This window comes from Myripristis murdjan, chromosome 12 (assembly GCF_902150065.1).
Source record: "Myripristis murdjan chromosome 12, fMyrMur1.1, whole genome shotgun sequence".
Taxonomy (NCBI): domain Eukaryota; kingdom Metazoa; phylum Chordata; class Actinopteri; order Holocentriformes; family Holocentridae; genus Myripristis; species Myripristis murdjan.
Window position 1 is genome coordinate 9111719 of NC_043991.1, and position 13455 is coordinate 9125173.

General features: G+C 41.8%; 1 protein-coding gene across 1 annotated transcript in view; it reads left to right on the forward strand.

Moving 5' to 3' along the window:
- niban2a (niban apoptosis regulator 2a) overlaps nucleotides 1-13455 on the forward strand; it is a 32889-nt gene that overhangs the window by 1600 nt on the left and 17834 nt on the right. Inside the window, exons 2-5 of the mRNA XM_030065198.1 lie at nucleotides 6441-6571; nucleotides 8291-8419; nucleotides 8912-9017; nucleotides 9933-10100. Coding sequence (XP_029921058.1) covers nucleotides 6441-6571; nucleotides 8291-8419; nucleotides 8912-9017; nucleotides 9933-10100 — 534 coding nt within the window. The remainder of the gene's footprint in view (nucleotides 1-6440; nucleotides 6572-8290; nucleotides 8420-8911; nucleotides 9018-9932; nucleotides 10101-13455) is intronic.

The following is a 13455-nucleotide window of genomic DNA, read 5'->3' on the forward strand; positions in this document are numbered from 1 at the left end:
TCCTCACTAAGCCATCACTAACCAGAGGTCATCAGATGTTCAGAGTTTATTAAGGAATACAGCAACCAGTGTTTCCCCACTGTTTCTGCATTACTGTGTTGTGGTGGCAGGCCAGAATCAGCAGAAAAAGCTTGTGCCCTTTACATTCAATACAAAGTGTGTTTGTGTCAAAATGGGCATTCAAGAAGAAGTCTAACACAAGCTTAAATCAGGTTTACAGCTAAATTTTGTGACCATTTATTGCTTCCATATGTCTGGTTTAGAGACATTGTGTGTAAAGAAGAGACAGAGAGGGAGAGAGAGAAGGAGATACTGAGTGTAGCTGCTGAAGTGAAGCAGGTAGCAACATGCCTTGGGATTATTAGGCAAAAGGGCTGTCTGTCTCTCTCTCTCTCTGTGTGTGTGTTTGTGTGTGTGTCTCTCTCTGTGCATGTGTCTATTTCCCTCTATCTCTTGTCATTATTCTCCATGTATGTATGTATGTATTAGTGGTCTGATGTGGGTTTTTCAGTGGCCGATATTTAGAGGGCGGGCAGGGCGGCCGATGGCTGATATATAATGCAGATATTTTCATTTTCATTTGAACACTGAGAAAATATTAGGCTGGTGGTGTTTTGCTCACACTCGTCCAGCTGTTAATAACTGGGGGTTACATATTCATGAGTCTTGTGTGTGTGTTTATATGTGTGTGTGTATGTGTGTGTGTGTCTGTGTGTGAAGACAGGCTATTCAGCATTTCTTCTTTGGGAGTTTTATTTAGAGTACGTACCTCTAACTGCGTAATTTCTTCATACTTGCTGTCAAAGCGCATTCTCACAAAGTGATCTCCTCCCTTAGGAGCAGACACAACAGAGACACACACACACACCACGCACGCAGACAGTCATGTTATTTGGTCATTAGTCAAATTATTAAGCTTGTCTGCATTTTCATAAGGTCCACAAGCAAAGTTCCGATGTTGCTGGAAAATATCTCACAGACCTTTGACCATTAGTGAATGATGCAGTTAACCCTTTCATGCATAGCGGTCACTACAGTGGACAGCTGTTTAAAGTCATTTTCTCCTAAATGCAGTGGTTTCTATGGTGGAATTGCATATCAGCTGTTAGAATGCTCTCTGCTGCTTCCCCCCATTGAGGTTTATGCAGAGACTGTCAATTCTTGTTACTGAAAACATATTAATACTAGTATCATGACATGGTAATACCAGTCCTTCATCCTTAAAGAAGTATGGAGACTCACAAAAATGTTCATGCTCGTAAGAAACACATAAGAAAAAAATCTTGACTCAGGCTTTCATAATTCATGCATGAAAGGGTTAACATGGACTGACACTTTGTCCTGTAACACCTGGATGCAAACTGAGTGTCAATCTATTACAGACACAGGGCAGTTTCTGTAGCTGGGCTGATGCCTCCCTGACTTTTGTGCTTATAAGTGCTGGTGCACCACATGGTTATATCGCTCTTATCGTATGAAAACCTCATTACTCAAATTTAGTCGATTTGAATAGAAGGACTATGTGCCATGGTGATCTATGGCTTGAGAAACCATCTCAAACCTACGGGAAAAAATTAAAAAATGCATTGCCGTCAAATCAAAATGAAGGCTGTTTTCCATGGGAACTAAATTTCTAGAGATATGAGGTTTTCAGCCAACAATAGCAATACTCTCTCTCCCTCCCTCTGCTCCTTTTATGCAAATGACTGTACCTTAATCCGCCCAACTGTCAGGCAGCTTAAGTTTGTGAATACCATCATTCGGGCATCCTAATGAATTTCATGCATGGGAGCGAGATGGACTTCCTCACCATGTTGTGCCGCTAAAAATCTGGAGCTAAACTCTGAAAACTCTGTTGATGAGGGTTAACTCCAGCAAGAAACTGCTTGCTAATCATCTATTGGAGGACGCATGGCTCAGTTTTGATCTCTCAGCGGAGGCTTCCAGGTTTCGAGGGTGATCCAAAGCTCAGGAAAGGACAGGAGCATGTTCTGCTTTGTTACGAAATCCAAATAAATAATGTCCTTCCTGTGGCTGAAGGAGCTAAAAGTTCAAAGCTCATCTAACCCAGTTTCAGCTATAATAGCTGCTGAATGAAAATAGTCTATGTTTGCACAAAATTTGTTTGCCGTTCTGATTCTGATAACAATCCTTAATCACAGTTTGGATATCCTCCATCCGCTCATTCAAATTGTTAATAAGGCAACTCCAACATATCGTTAATACTATTGAGCAGGTGATTGGCTGGCTCTCAGCTTCCCCCAGTGAAGGAGCTGCATGACTCTCAAGCGAAGAAATGAAAAGAAAAATTTGCCTGTCACTTCACACATCCAATCAATCACAGCTCCAACAGCCCTCCCCTGTCAGATAGTCCACCCTGCTTCTGACCAAGATCACCCACGTTTCTCATCATGCAGCCCTTGTTTCAGGAAACGTGTGAATATTCATGATTACCTCTTTTCCTCGATGCATCTGAGCCTATACTTCCACTGTACTGCTACTCTTGTAAGTCGCTGAGGACAAGACCTTGACCCACATTGCTAAAATGTAGATGCAAATGTGAAACCTGCTCTGCCTAGCTTGTTAGTGTGCAATCACATTAGGTTCAGCCCTTGGGACTGTGTGTTTTTCAACCTGTCTTCAAGCCACTGCAGGGTAGCAGTTTGCAACAAGATCTGCTGCTGCCCCCAGTTGCAGGTGTGTCTGGGCTTCTGCGTCTGCATCTGTGTGTGCATGCATTTGCTTTTATTTGTCGCCTGGTCCTGTTTTTGTGTGCATAAATCAGTGTGCACATGTAGTTGTCCGGTCTGCTGGCTTTTGCACAGCAAGCTGGCCGGCAGAAAGTGCAGACTTTGTGCACATTATGAATGGACGTGTCACTAGCCAGCACTCAGACATAATGCAGGTATATGGGGGAAAATCAGGGCAAAGAGAGTTTAATTTCAAAATGTGCTGTCTACTGTTTAAGAAAAGTGACACATATGCTTACAAATTGATTAAGGACATAATAACAATGGATCTACTGATTCTAAGAAAGGATATATTGGATCTTAATATAGAGGTAGGTAAGATAACAAGGTAACATGCAAGAAGATTTAACAACAGACCTCTATGTGATCCCCTCATTTCTCCTAACATGCTTCTGAGACCAGTGAGTGACTCAGAGTTTGAGGGTTAACATGCTGGTACAAGAGATTTCTTTATGGGTAAACCCAGCCCGGATGGGAGGTTATTCACAAAGCGGTTCAGGGAAACCGAGAGCTGCACATCTGTGGGGTTTCATACTGGCCTGTTTTTAGTGATTTATCCCCCCTAGTTGCCAGTCCTTGCTTCATTTGTCTCTGATCTCTCATTAATCTTTCTTCAGCCTGTGTCTTCACTGCCCCGTCCTCATGACTGAGTGGATTTTGGGGAAGTGACTTCCTGACAGACATAGAGAAAGGACCTGACACATCGTGCAGACATATTGCAAGCCATGCAGTACTATGCACAATAGGCAACGTGATATTGCCATGTTATTACTGAGTGACCCCTATTGCTATTGCTAAAGTTGTATGAATTATGGATGTCAAGATAACTGATTTTCAGTAGCTGATACCAGTCCTGGTGAAATTCTGCAATTCTGGAGACCCGATTTGACAACAGAAACAGAAATCCTATTCAGCGTGCACTCCTTTATTTAAAACTTTGTATAAACAAGTTAACATTAACTTCATGTGTCAGAAGTATTTAAACTTATCGGCGACAATAAATAAAAGCAAGCAGTTACAAATTGGCAAATTGCAAATTGGCCTGTAGGCATCAATTAAAAAAACAAAGCACCTTAACAAAATACTAATTTCACATCAGAGGAGCTGTATGAAGAACAATAAAGAGAACAGAGTGATTATTCGCTTTGATTTTGTTTACAGTCCTGTATGCGTGACTGCAATTTTAAGTGTTTCAGTAATTAAACATACTTCTATAAGTCTCACTCAACTTGTGTCATCATGCTCATACTAGTGCCGAAACAATCTATCATTTAATATATTAGTCAATCAACAAAACATTAATTAATTCGAATTTTGATAGTACATTAATCCTTTTAGCGACTTATCATGTAAAAATACCAGACAGTTGCTGTTGACGGTTTCAGAAATGTTAAGGTATGCTTGCTTTTCTCTCAAATTAATTCTTTTCTGGGTGTTGGTGTGGATGCTCATTAGACTAAATAAGCAGTTTTCACACATCAGTTTTGGCTGTGCTAACTTGATGACAGGCATTTTTTAAAAATTTGAATTATTAAAAAAAAAAATTCTTAAAAATGTTAACTTAATTGAAAAAGTCATTGGATTTGAAAATGTTAAATTAATTGGTAAAAAATATTTTTTTGTTTAAATAAATTGATTAAAAAATCAAATCAATCAAAAAAAATCAAAAAAAGTTCATGCAGCGTAAGTGTGAGATGATATCTATTAGAGAGCATAGCTTTCACTTGGTGTTGTTAATACTTTATGCAGAGTGTGTGTGTGTGTGTGTGTGTGTGTGTGTGTCAGTGTGTGTTAGGGGGTGCCCTGTCTCTGTCCCTGTCTCACCTCCTCCACATTCTTTCCCTGTCGTTCCCGTCCTGTCAGCTCTTTCCTTCCTGCCTCCCTCCAGCTGACCCGCTCCCTCCTTCCTGTGTTGTTCCTTCCAGAATCAGCTCATCCTCGACACGTCGGCTGCTGGCTGAGCCGAAAGACACTGATCTCCTCGCATACGGACACTTTCCCTCCACCCTGTTTTCTGCATCACTCAAAAACACTTCAGTTTTCTCCTATTGGTTCTTATTCTTATTTATGACACTCACAGGCCTGGGTGGGCAAGAAATGCTGAACAGGGTGGTAGAGAGGATGTGCACAATATAAAGAAAATAACTGCATAACTTAATTGAACCACGTAGGAAAACTCTGTCTTCACTTCAGGGCAGACATCAGAGCACATGGTCCAAGATAGAGCAGAGTCTCTGCAGGTGGTAGGGATTCAGTGTCTGGCTCAAGGACACTTCAGCAGGACAGATGAGGGCTTCATTCACGGCTGTTTTTTCTGCTCTTTATATGTTGTTTCATTGGAGACCTACTGTGTTGGGTCTGTGGTGCACCTTGTTTCACGATGTGCTATGTTGTCTGCTGATTTGTCTGTAGGTTTAAAATCCTGTATTTTCTGCTGAACAAAGTGTTTGCTCAAAGGCAGGGTTTGTCACCCGACATTCAAAGCTGGCCCCTCCTCCTTGGCAAAGTTAACCAAGTTTTTCTTTCCAGCGCCTACCTATCCAAGAGAAAACGGGCCACTACCACGTCGCTCTTCATCCTCCTCCTCTCCCTCAGTGCTCGCCAGCAAGTGAAAGCCAACCTCAGATTCACAGTCGTTGTGGAATGAGCTTTGTCATTTTGACTCGCTATATTTCCTTTTTTCCGCGGTTTGTGTTCGTTGTTTTCATAGCTTACTATTAGATGATCTGAGACCGTGCACTGTGATTGGCTGGGAGCTTCACACCCACTACACAAAGGCCGGTGCCCGGAGGAGTCCTGAGGGCACGGCCTCTGCAGACACACACACACACCAACACACACTGCTAGTGACTCAGAAGTGATAATTGAGAGGGATTATTTTTGTATCTGTATGTCAGTTTTTTTTAGGAAAATCCCACTCATTCTGCCTTTAGGAGTCATGCCATTCAAAGGTCTTTTGACTGCAGTTGTGTTGCAGCTATGCAAAAACGTTTGATCCCAAAATTTGTCCTCATGAGACTCATTCCAAACTGCCATGATATGTAAAGACTCATTTCCATTTTATTATGTGGCACTTTTCATACAGAGCTGATAGTGGCTGTGAAAGTTATACCCTTCCTCATAAGGATCTTTCCTCGCTTCTGTGTGAGATCATGCCATCACACGAGAGCGAACCTTCAGCCCCTCCCATCCGCATGCTTCTCATAGTTACACTCTGTGAATATTTCATGAAAAAAACAATTTATAGCAGTGACCAGTTTTGAATAATGTATTACATCACAATAAAATTAACAAATTGTCCTTCACGATGCATGGAGAAGTCTACAAATGTTTTCAGCATCCTGCCAGCTGGCAAAATGCATTTGATTTCTCCTTGTAACCAAACCACATCTTTACTATTTTTTATAATTAAAAATAGTAGAGCAAATATTTATTCTACTATTTTTAAGAATTCTTCTGCGTTGGAAATGTGTTTCTTTCAGTAAGAATGTTGCTGTGTTTCAGAAAAAGTACATAAAACCCATGAGGCTATTGTAACTTGAATAAAAAAGTGATAAAAATAGTTTCGATAGTGCTAATATTGTGCAATTCACCATCACTGTTGTCGTGCAGCATGCATGTTTGCTGATACTGAGTGTTTATGTGTATCGGTGTGTGTGTGTGTGTCTCTGTGTGTCCCTCATCCTCCAGCTCGGACCAAGGCTGTGATGAAAGAGTTTGGAGATGTGTATGAACAGCAGTACTCAGTGGCCCTCTTCAACAGTGTGCGCTATGAGATCGAAGGAGGAGGGGTCCCGCAGTCACAGCTCCTTCACAGAAAGGCAAGTCGAGCCACACAAAGTCAGCGTCACGTCCACTGCACTGTAAACCTGCCTGATCTACACAGCATGCATTTACTTATTCATTTATCTGGATCCCCTTTAGTCACAACCAAGGTAGCAACCGCTCTTCTTAGGGGCCATACAAGTAAAACATTACATTGTAACACAAAACTTTACATCATAATGCTAAACAATTATGTAACAACTACTGAAACTAAAAAAAACAAAAAAACAATCAACAACAGTAAACCTTTACATAAACTATAAACAGTAGTTGTCTCTTTTCCTTCGTGTCACTCACAAACTGATTGATGCACCGTGGAGTTTAAACTGTTATCGCGGTGACCACAATCTGCTACCAGCAGTTTAAATTTTCTCACTTGAATCTTGCCTGCTAATCTTTGTAATCAAGATGATGGCACATTTCCAAGTGCAACTTCCTCTCTGGCAATCACAACAATAGTCAAGAGATAGAAAGTCGTGCTTTGGCCTTTGCGTGTACAAGTTCACTCTTGGCGTCTACATACCAGACGATTGGCATAACTAACACGTTTGAGTCCTTTGTTACCCCTCTGTATAATAATTCGTCGTTAAAATACATACATCACTAAGTCACACTTAGTCCCCCTATGGGAGTTACACTCGAACCCTGTAGGATGCACACTGACATAGAAAACTTGCCACTCAGCGCTGTGTGCTCCTGTAGCTGTTACGGCTCCTGCAGCACCATCAAATCACTGGAGGGAAAGTGGAGCACATTTCACACATGAACAGCGACGCTGTTTGCAACACTATTATGGCCGATACCCTCATCCGTCCTCCTCGCTGTCATGGAGGGTAGCTGCTTGTCACACAGAGGCCAAGACATGCACCAACATGGGAACGCATTTGAACATTTTTATTTGCATAACCTGAATATTAACATCTTGAACAGAATTTAAATGGAGGCACAACATGGTTTAAGGACTTTCAAGGTTACAGTGTCTGCAGCGTGCGCCGCCTGTCACGCGGCTTGGCTCCCAGGTGCTGCGCAGAAATTTTGCTTGCAGTTTTTGGCCTTTTTGGATGAGCCTGTAACCCGTCCAAGGCTGCTAAAAATCAGAGCTGCTGGCCTACAAACACACTCAAGGCCTTTGACATGTGCAGGAAATGGACAACCTACTCTAGCTCAGGGATAAGAACTTCTTTCTGCTGTTCTGTAATATAAATGACATCAGGAAGGTTGGGGAGACTGGTGAAAAAGAAGAAGAAGAAGAAGAAACAGCGGTCTCTTATGCACAGTTGTACATGGAAATGCAAAAGTTAGCCAATCGGCTTTCGAACACAAGCCCCTCTTTCATTTCTGCTGCCCCCTCTCTCCCTCTCTCCCACCCTTGTTCCTTCCTTCCTCACTGGGACTGAGTTGTTTGAGTCACAGTATTATTTGATCTGAGACAGGAAATCTAAAAACAAAGTGGGCGGTGTATAGTCCTGTGTAAACATTTGTGTGTTCGTCGGTGAAATCTTCACCCCCACAAGTTAGGAAACACCAATTAATGCTTCAAGAAACCGCCAGAGCAAATGTTCATTCTATTGATGCATATCCAGGATAAATAATTAACCTCGGTCAAGCAAATGTTTCATTAGAAGTGCATTAATACCTGATATCACAACGCAGATGCATGATTAGTTATGTTACCATGGTGATGAATTGATTGATCTGATTTTTCACTGTGATAGGACCCTCTCGCGGGTAGATCCATTTTCTCAGGCAACCTGTTCCAATACCTGGAGGAGAACAAGAAATGGAGGAATCGCTTCGTTCACGTGTCCCACACCTACACCATCAGCCTGTACGAGAGCAAAACAGTGAGTGCTGTCACCTTTTTATGCTTAACCCTATAAAGCCATTTGTATCATATATGATACACATTTTCAATTCCGTTTTTCGTTTTCAGTTTAATCAATTCTTGACCAAAATACTGTTGTATACCTTTGAACACTTCCCCTGTTCACCCTGGACCATACCATTGGCACTTCAAGTACATATCATATATCATACACTAGAAAGGTTGTGTAATAACATATTTTTTGATTTTATTTTTTATATATATTTTGTTATAGGACTAAATAAAGGGTTCAATTTCAAAAAATTGGAATTTTCTGCCAATTCTTTCATAGTTCAGGCTTTATAGGGTCAAACAAAACAAATCATGTCCTGCTCATTCACAGTTACACATGTACTAATTTATCTCACTGAAAAAGGCTTATAATTCAGGGATTTGGGAAGCAGTGCTTGGGGTATTTGGGATAAAACCGCTTGGTGTGTTTGTGTGTTTTACTTTGTTTACCGTCTAACAGGCACACGAGCGAAGCTTGCACCCGAAATCGACCATCAACTGCGCCGGCTACAAAGCCCTGAGCTCAATGGAGGAATACATGGAACTGATTAATGCCAGTCTTCCAGGTAGGAACAGGTGTTTGAAAAGGACAAAGTGTAAAGGTAAAGGATGACAGCAGGGGAGTGAGGTGAATAAATCAATTCTTGATAACCAAAAGTCATCCCAAACTGCAAGCGGAGGTGTTTTCAACCACCAGTGTAAAACATGAAATAACTGTAAAACAACACCAACAAAAATAGATTGTCACATTCATTGCTGTGATATTTAGAGATTTGGGGGTAATTTAAAATATGGACAGACAGCGCTCAAAACCTCCTTTCTATATTACTTTACAAGAGCAAAGACATCAGAGAGAGATTCATGATGTGTACATGACAAAATGTTTTCTTTCTCTGAGACAAGATGTTCAAAACCATTTTTGTACGTCCACTTGTTCGGTTCCTATCCTATGGGTAGCATTACGTGTTAGCTTAGCATAAAGACTTGAAGTCTATCGGAGCCGTTAGCCTGGATCCATCAAAGTGAAAAAATAAACCTCACAGTAACTCCGAAGTGCTCTTATTTACACAGCGTAGCATGTGTATTTGAAATACACGTCTTCTCACCACTGGATGTGCTGATGTGAAAATGGTATCAAACAGCTTGTCTCAGTCTGGGGATGTCAGAAAAAGGGGTATTTTGCCCAAAACCATTGTGCACCTTCATTGTGCAATCTGGAGTCAAGGCTAAAGAAAGGACGTTTACCGCCTGAAGACTGTTTAATCCAGTTTTTAAAATGTGTATCAATAAACGTCTGCATGATGTTTGTACAATCTTGATCCCTGTTTTATCTATTTTATAAGTTCTACTTGATCATATTTCATTTCCATCTGGAATTTGTCTTTTTTATCATCTGTGCAGCACTCTCTGTGTTATTTCTGGGTTGCACAGCTAAAGTTTCGTATTCTCAAAGTCTTATTCTCTGCCATTTGACTTTGTAGGTATCAAGGCCAAAGTCAGCAGTAGTCCATTCATAAAATGTGCCACCCAGTTTCCCCTCATCCTGTGGCATCCGTATGCCCGCCACCACTACTTCTGTGTGATGACCGAGAAGGAACAGAAGAAGTGGCACGCTGTGTTGCAGGACTGTGTCAGACATGCTAACAACGGTAAGGAAAGACCACACACACACACACACACACACACCTGTTTGATGTTTTTAGTATGGTTACAGGTACACTGAGTGAACAACAGTACTCTCCAGTGCTCCACCCTGGACAATTACTCTTTCTCTCTGCCTCTCCACCATGATTCATGGCTCAGACAAGTGGGTGTGTGCGAGTATGTGCATGTGTTACAGTGTGAGGCCTCTGCATGCCATCTGAATGAGGTGGTTGATCAGCAAAGGTGAGATGCTGTCAGGAATGATGTTTTCTTAGGTTTGGCCGTGGTTTCAGTGTTACCTGTCAGTGTTTTGAATCAGCGCTCCAAACTATAAAGCCGCAATAAAGAAGGTGTGGAAGAACAGAGGATCTGCTCCGCCTGCAACCCCGAAGCGGTGTGATTGTCATTTTTAGTTGTTTAGGACAATACTGTGGTTGTTTTAATTGCACAATGGATTTCATTTAAGACAGCATCTGCTACTGGATTAGTGCGCAGCGTTCATAAGAGGGTGCGGACCTGCTCTTCAGAAGCAACAACAAATAAGCACTGAGTCATTTGCACTGTGCACTGTGCAAAATGAAGAAATGTTTCAGAATATATGGCGTAAATTTATCCATTGTGATATCCGTTCAGTTTTTGAAGGATAACTTTAAGAGTCCCCTTAGGGCTCAGTCTGGGAGGGTGTTAATTAGTGTAAATAATTGGATGGCCTAGTTTGGTGCTCATGCTTGCCACACATCTGGAGAGCCGAGCCCAGCGTGATGATTGCAATGTAAAGACCGCGTTTTAATCATCCAGCCTGCTTTGCATTTGCATTTTGCAGTGTCAGGTGCACAACCCTCCTGTAAGGGGAATCATTTATTTTCAAAAATTCGAAGCGGGTGTGTGCAGCATTTCACATTCCCTCCGCTTCCTTAGACTGAGAGGAGTGAATCAGAATGAGCGGGAGCCTAAGGTATATTTCGAGTGGAAAACTATAAAGCTTATCCATTTAGTGATTCACCACAGGCAATTGAAATGAACGTGATCAGGCTTGTTTCGAATCCCACTGGTTACAAAGGCGGGCGAGGTGGAGATCCAGATGGAGATTATTTATAAAACGCTCCCGTGCACACATTATGTTCTTATTACAACCAAATCCGAGCCAAAGGTAAAATAGATTTCTGTCCAATGCATGTATTCTCTTCTTTTAATCTCACAAATAGATAAATCACATGAAATGAAACCGCACAGCTCTCATATGTTAGACAGTGGTTAAATCAAATGTCAGCACCTTCACATTGCACTGTCTAAATAAACACCTCTGTTGTCACTGTAAATAAACACAAGGAAATTCTTGAAGGATGCACAACCACAGTGGGATCATCTACGCCCATTTGCAGAGCCTTCAAAATTCAGTTTTTAGATTAAAATCACTTGTTAAGATGGCCATGTTTGGTAACACAGGAATAGGTGGAATGATTTGACCTACATAGACGTGACTTTACCTGATATGACACACATTTTTCAAGCATGTAGGTACATATAGAACAGCCTGGGTTCATGCTTGTGCACACACCCAGATACACACAATACGATCATGGACGCATAATGCAATCATAAGGTGATGACATAACACTGTTTGTGTCGGGTTCAGGACTGTAATTTGACACCTCATGTACAATGTGTCTTAACCCAGTGGATTATCCATAGGTATACTTAAAGTAATTGTAGTAAATGAACCCTTTATAGGGCAAGTGACTATTTTTGGTAATTTCAGAAATTTTACATATCAGGCCCATCCCCTGTCTCAGTTAGTTCAATAATCATTTGGTCTTCACCCAGCCAATCAGCAAAGGTTGGCTCTACAATCGCTCTACAATCGCTCTACATCCCAGGTCACATGATTGTGGCATTTGACCAATCTCAATGGCTTTGATTTTCTATTACAAAATGAAAATTTTAGAAAAAATTTTATAGAAGTAATTAAGTCCTGTCATGTTCTCTAATAACAGTTGTTTTTTTGAATTTCAAAGTATTTCAACGAGTGCCCTATAAAGGCTTAATACATATGCATGGGAAGTCACTGTGAGCCTCATGCCAGCCACATCAAATCACTCAGCACACTGTGAGGACAGGCAGAAAGCACAAGAGTGCAGATGCAAGCAGTTGTCCATTAGCCTGTCCAGCCATCAAATATAGCCAAGGACCTTGAGAAATTCAGCTGACTTTAATGACATCATGCATCCACTGAAAAACATTCGCCCTAGGCCCCAGGTGACAAAGTTACCCTTCCTGCTTCAACAACCTTTCTTCCATCCAGCGAGCCATACGCCAACTACTGTGCGGTTTGAATTTAACTGTGCCATTTGAATTCAAAGCATTCCGGTTAACCGCAGAGTTTGCAAGCACCAGTTTGTCGCTGACATTCATTTAACAGCGTCTAATGCAGCATAACACAGCGAGTCTACTGAACCCGTCTAACATTAAAGTTACAGGAGCCAAAAATATTTCCCGGCTTTATTTTGGCCCCAAGCCGGCTCCGTGGAAAATGGCGTTGGAAACCTGGAAATGAGTTCAAGCTCCAACTTAGAAAACAAAGCACATGAATCTTCACTTCTCTGCAGCCTCTTTTCATGCAGTCTGCCTCTCCCTTTATTTCCCTACCTGTCAGGACATGCTCTGTAAACTCCAGTGTCCCTGCCACACAGCACATTCCAGCTGGGAGACTCAGCTCCAAGAGTGTGCTTTTAGCGAAGGAGTGCTTGTGCTGTTTTACTGCCACCGTGGCTGGTAGAGATAAATTAATTGCTGTGTCTCAGTGACAGGAACACTGTGTATCATGAACAACCTGGATTGATACTCACATTTTTGTCTGTTACCACATGCAGTCCTCAGGCTTAGTGTTTGTGTTGCCTCAGCGCTTGAGCTTTAGCTGCAGATGTTGCTCGGCCCTGCCCAGCCTCACCTCTGTCATGTTGGTGTTTTGAGGGAAACCAGACCCGGTAGTCCCTTTTCCTGGGGGTAACTAATGGTTTTATATGCTGACCACCGCTTTCACTGCAGTTCCTCATACTCACTGGTCTGATAGACCGCGTACACACATGCACACACACATACACGTACACACCTGCTTCTAACAAAGCACCTTTTGAAATACCTCACTACACTGAAAGGCTTTGAACGCTGGAATTGTGCAGGTTGTATTTTTAGCACTTTTCACATCATGCCTTCTTTAGCAGCTCTGACAGCACAAGTGCAGTGTCTCAGTCCTGGTGTACGGTTTGCTAATCCCATACAAGGCATCAGTGCTGCATTTTATATCACTAAGTTACTTGTTTTAAGAGCGTCTTTGTCGATATTGTTGAAATTGGAGTTGCG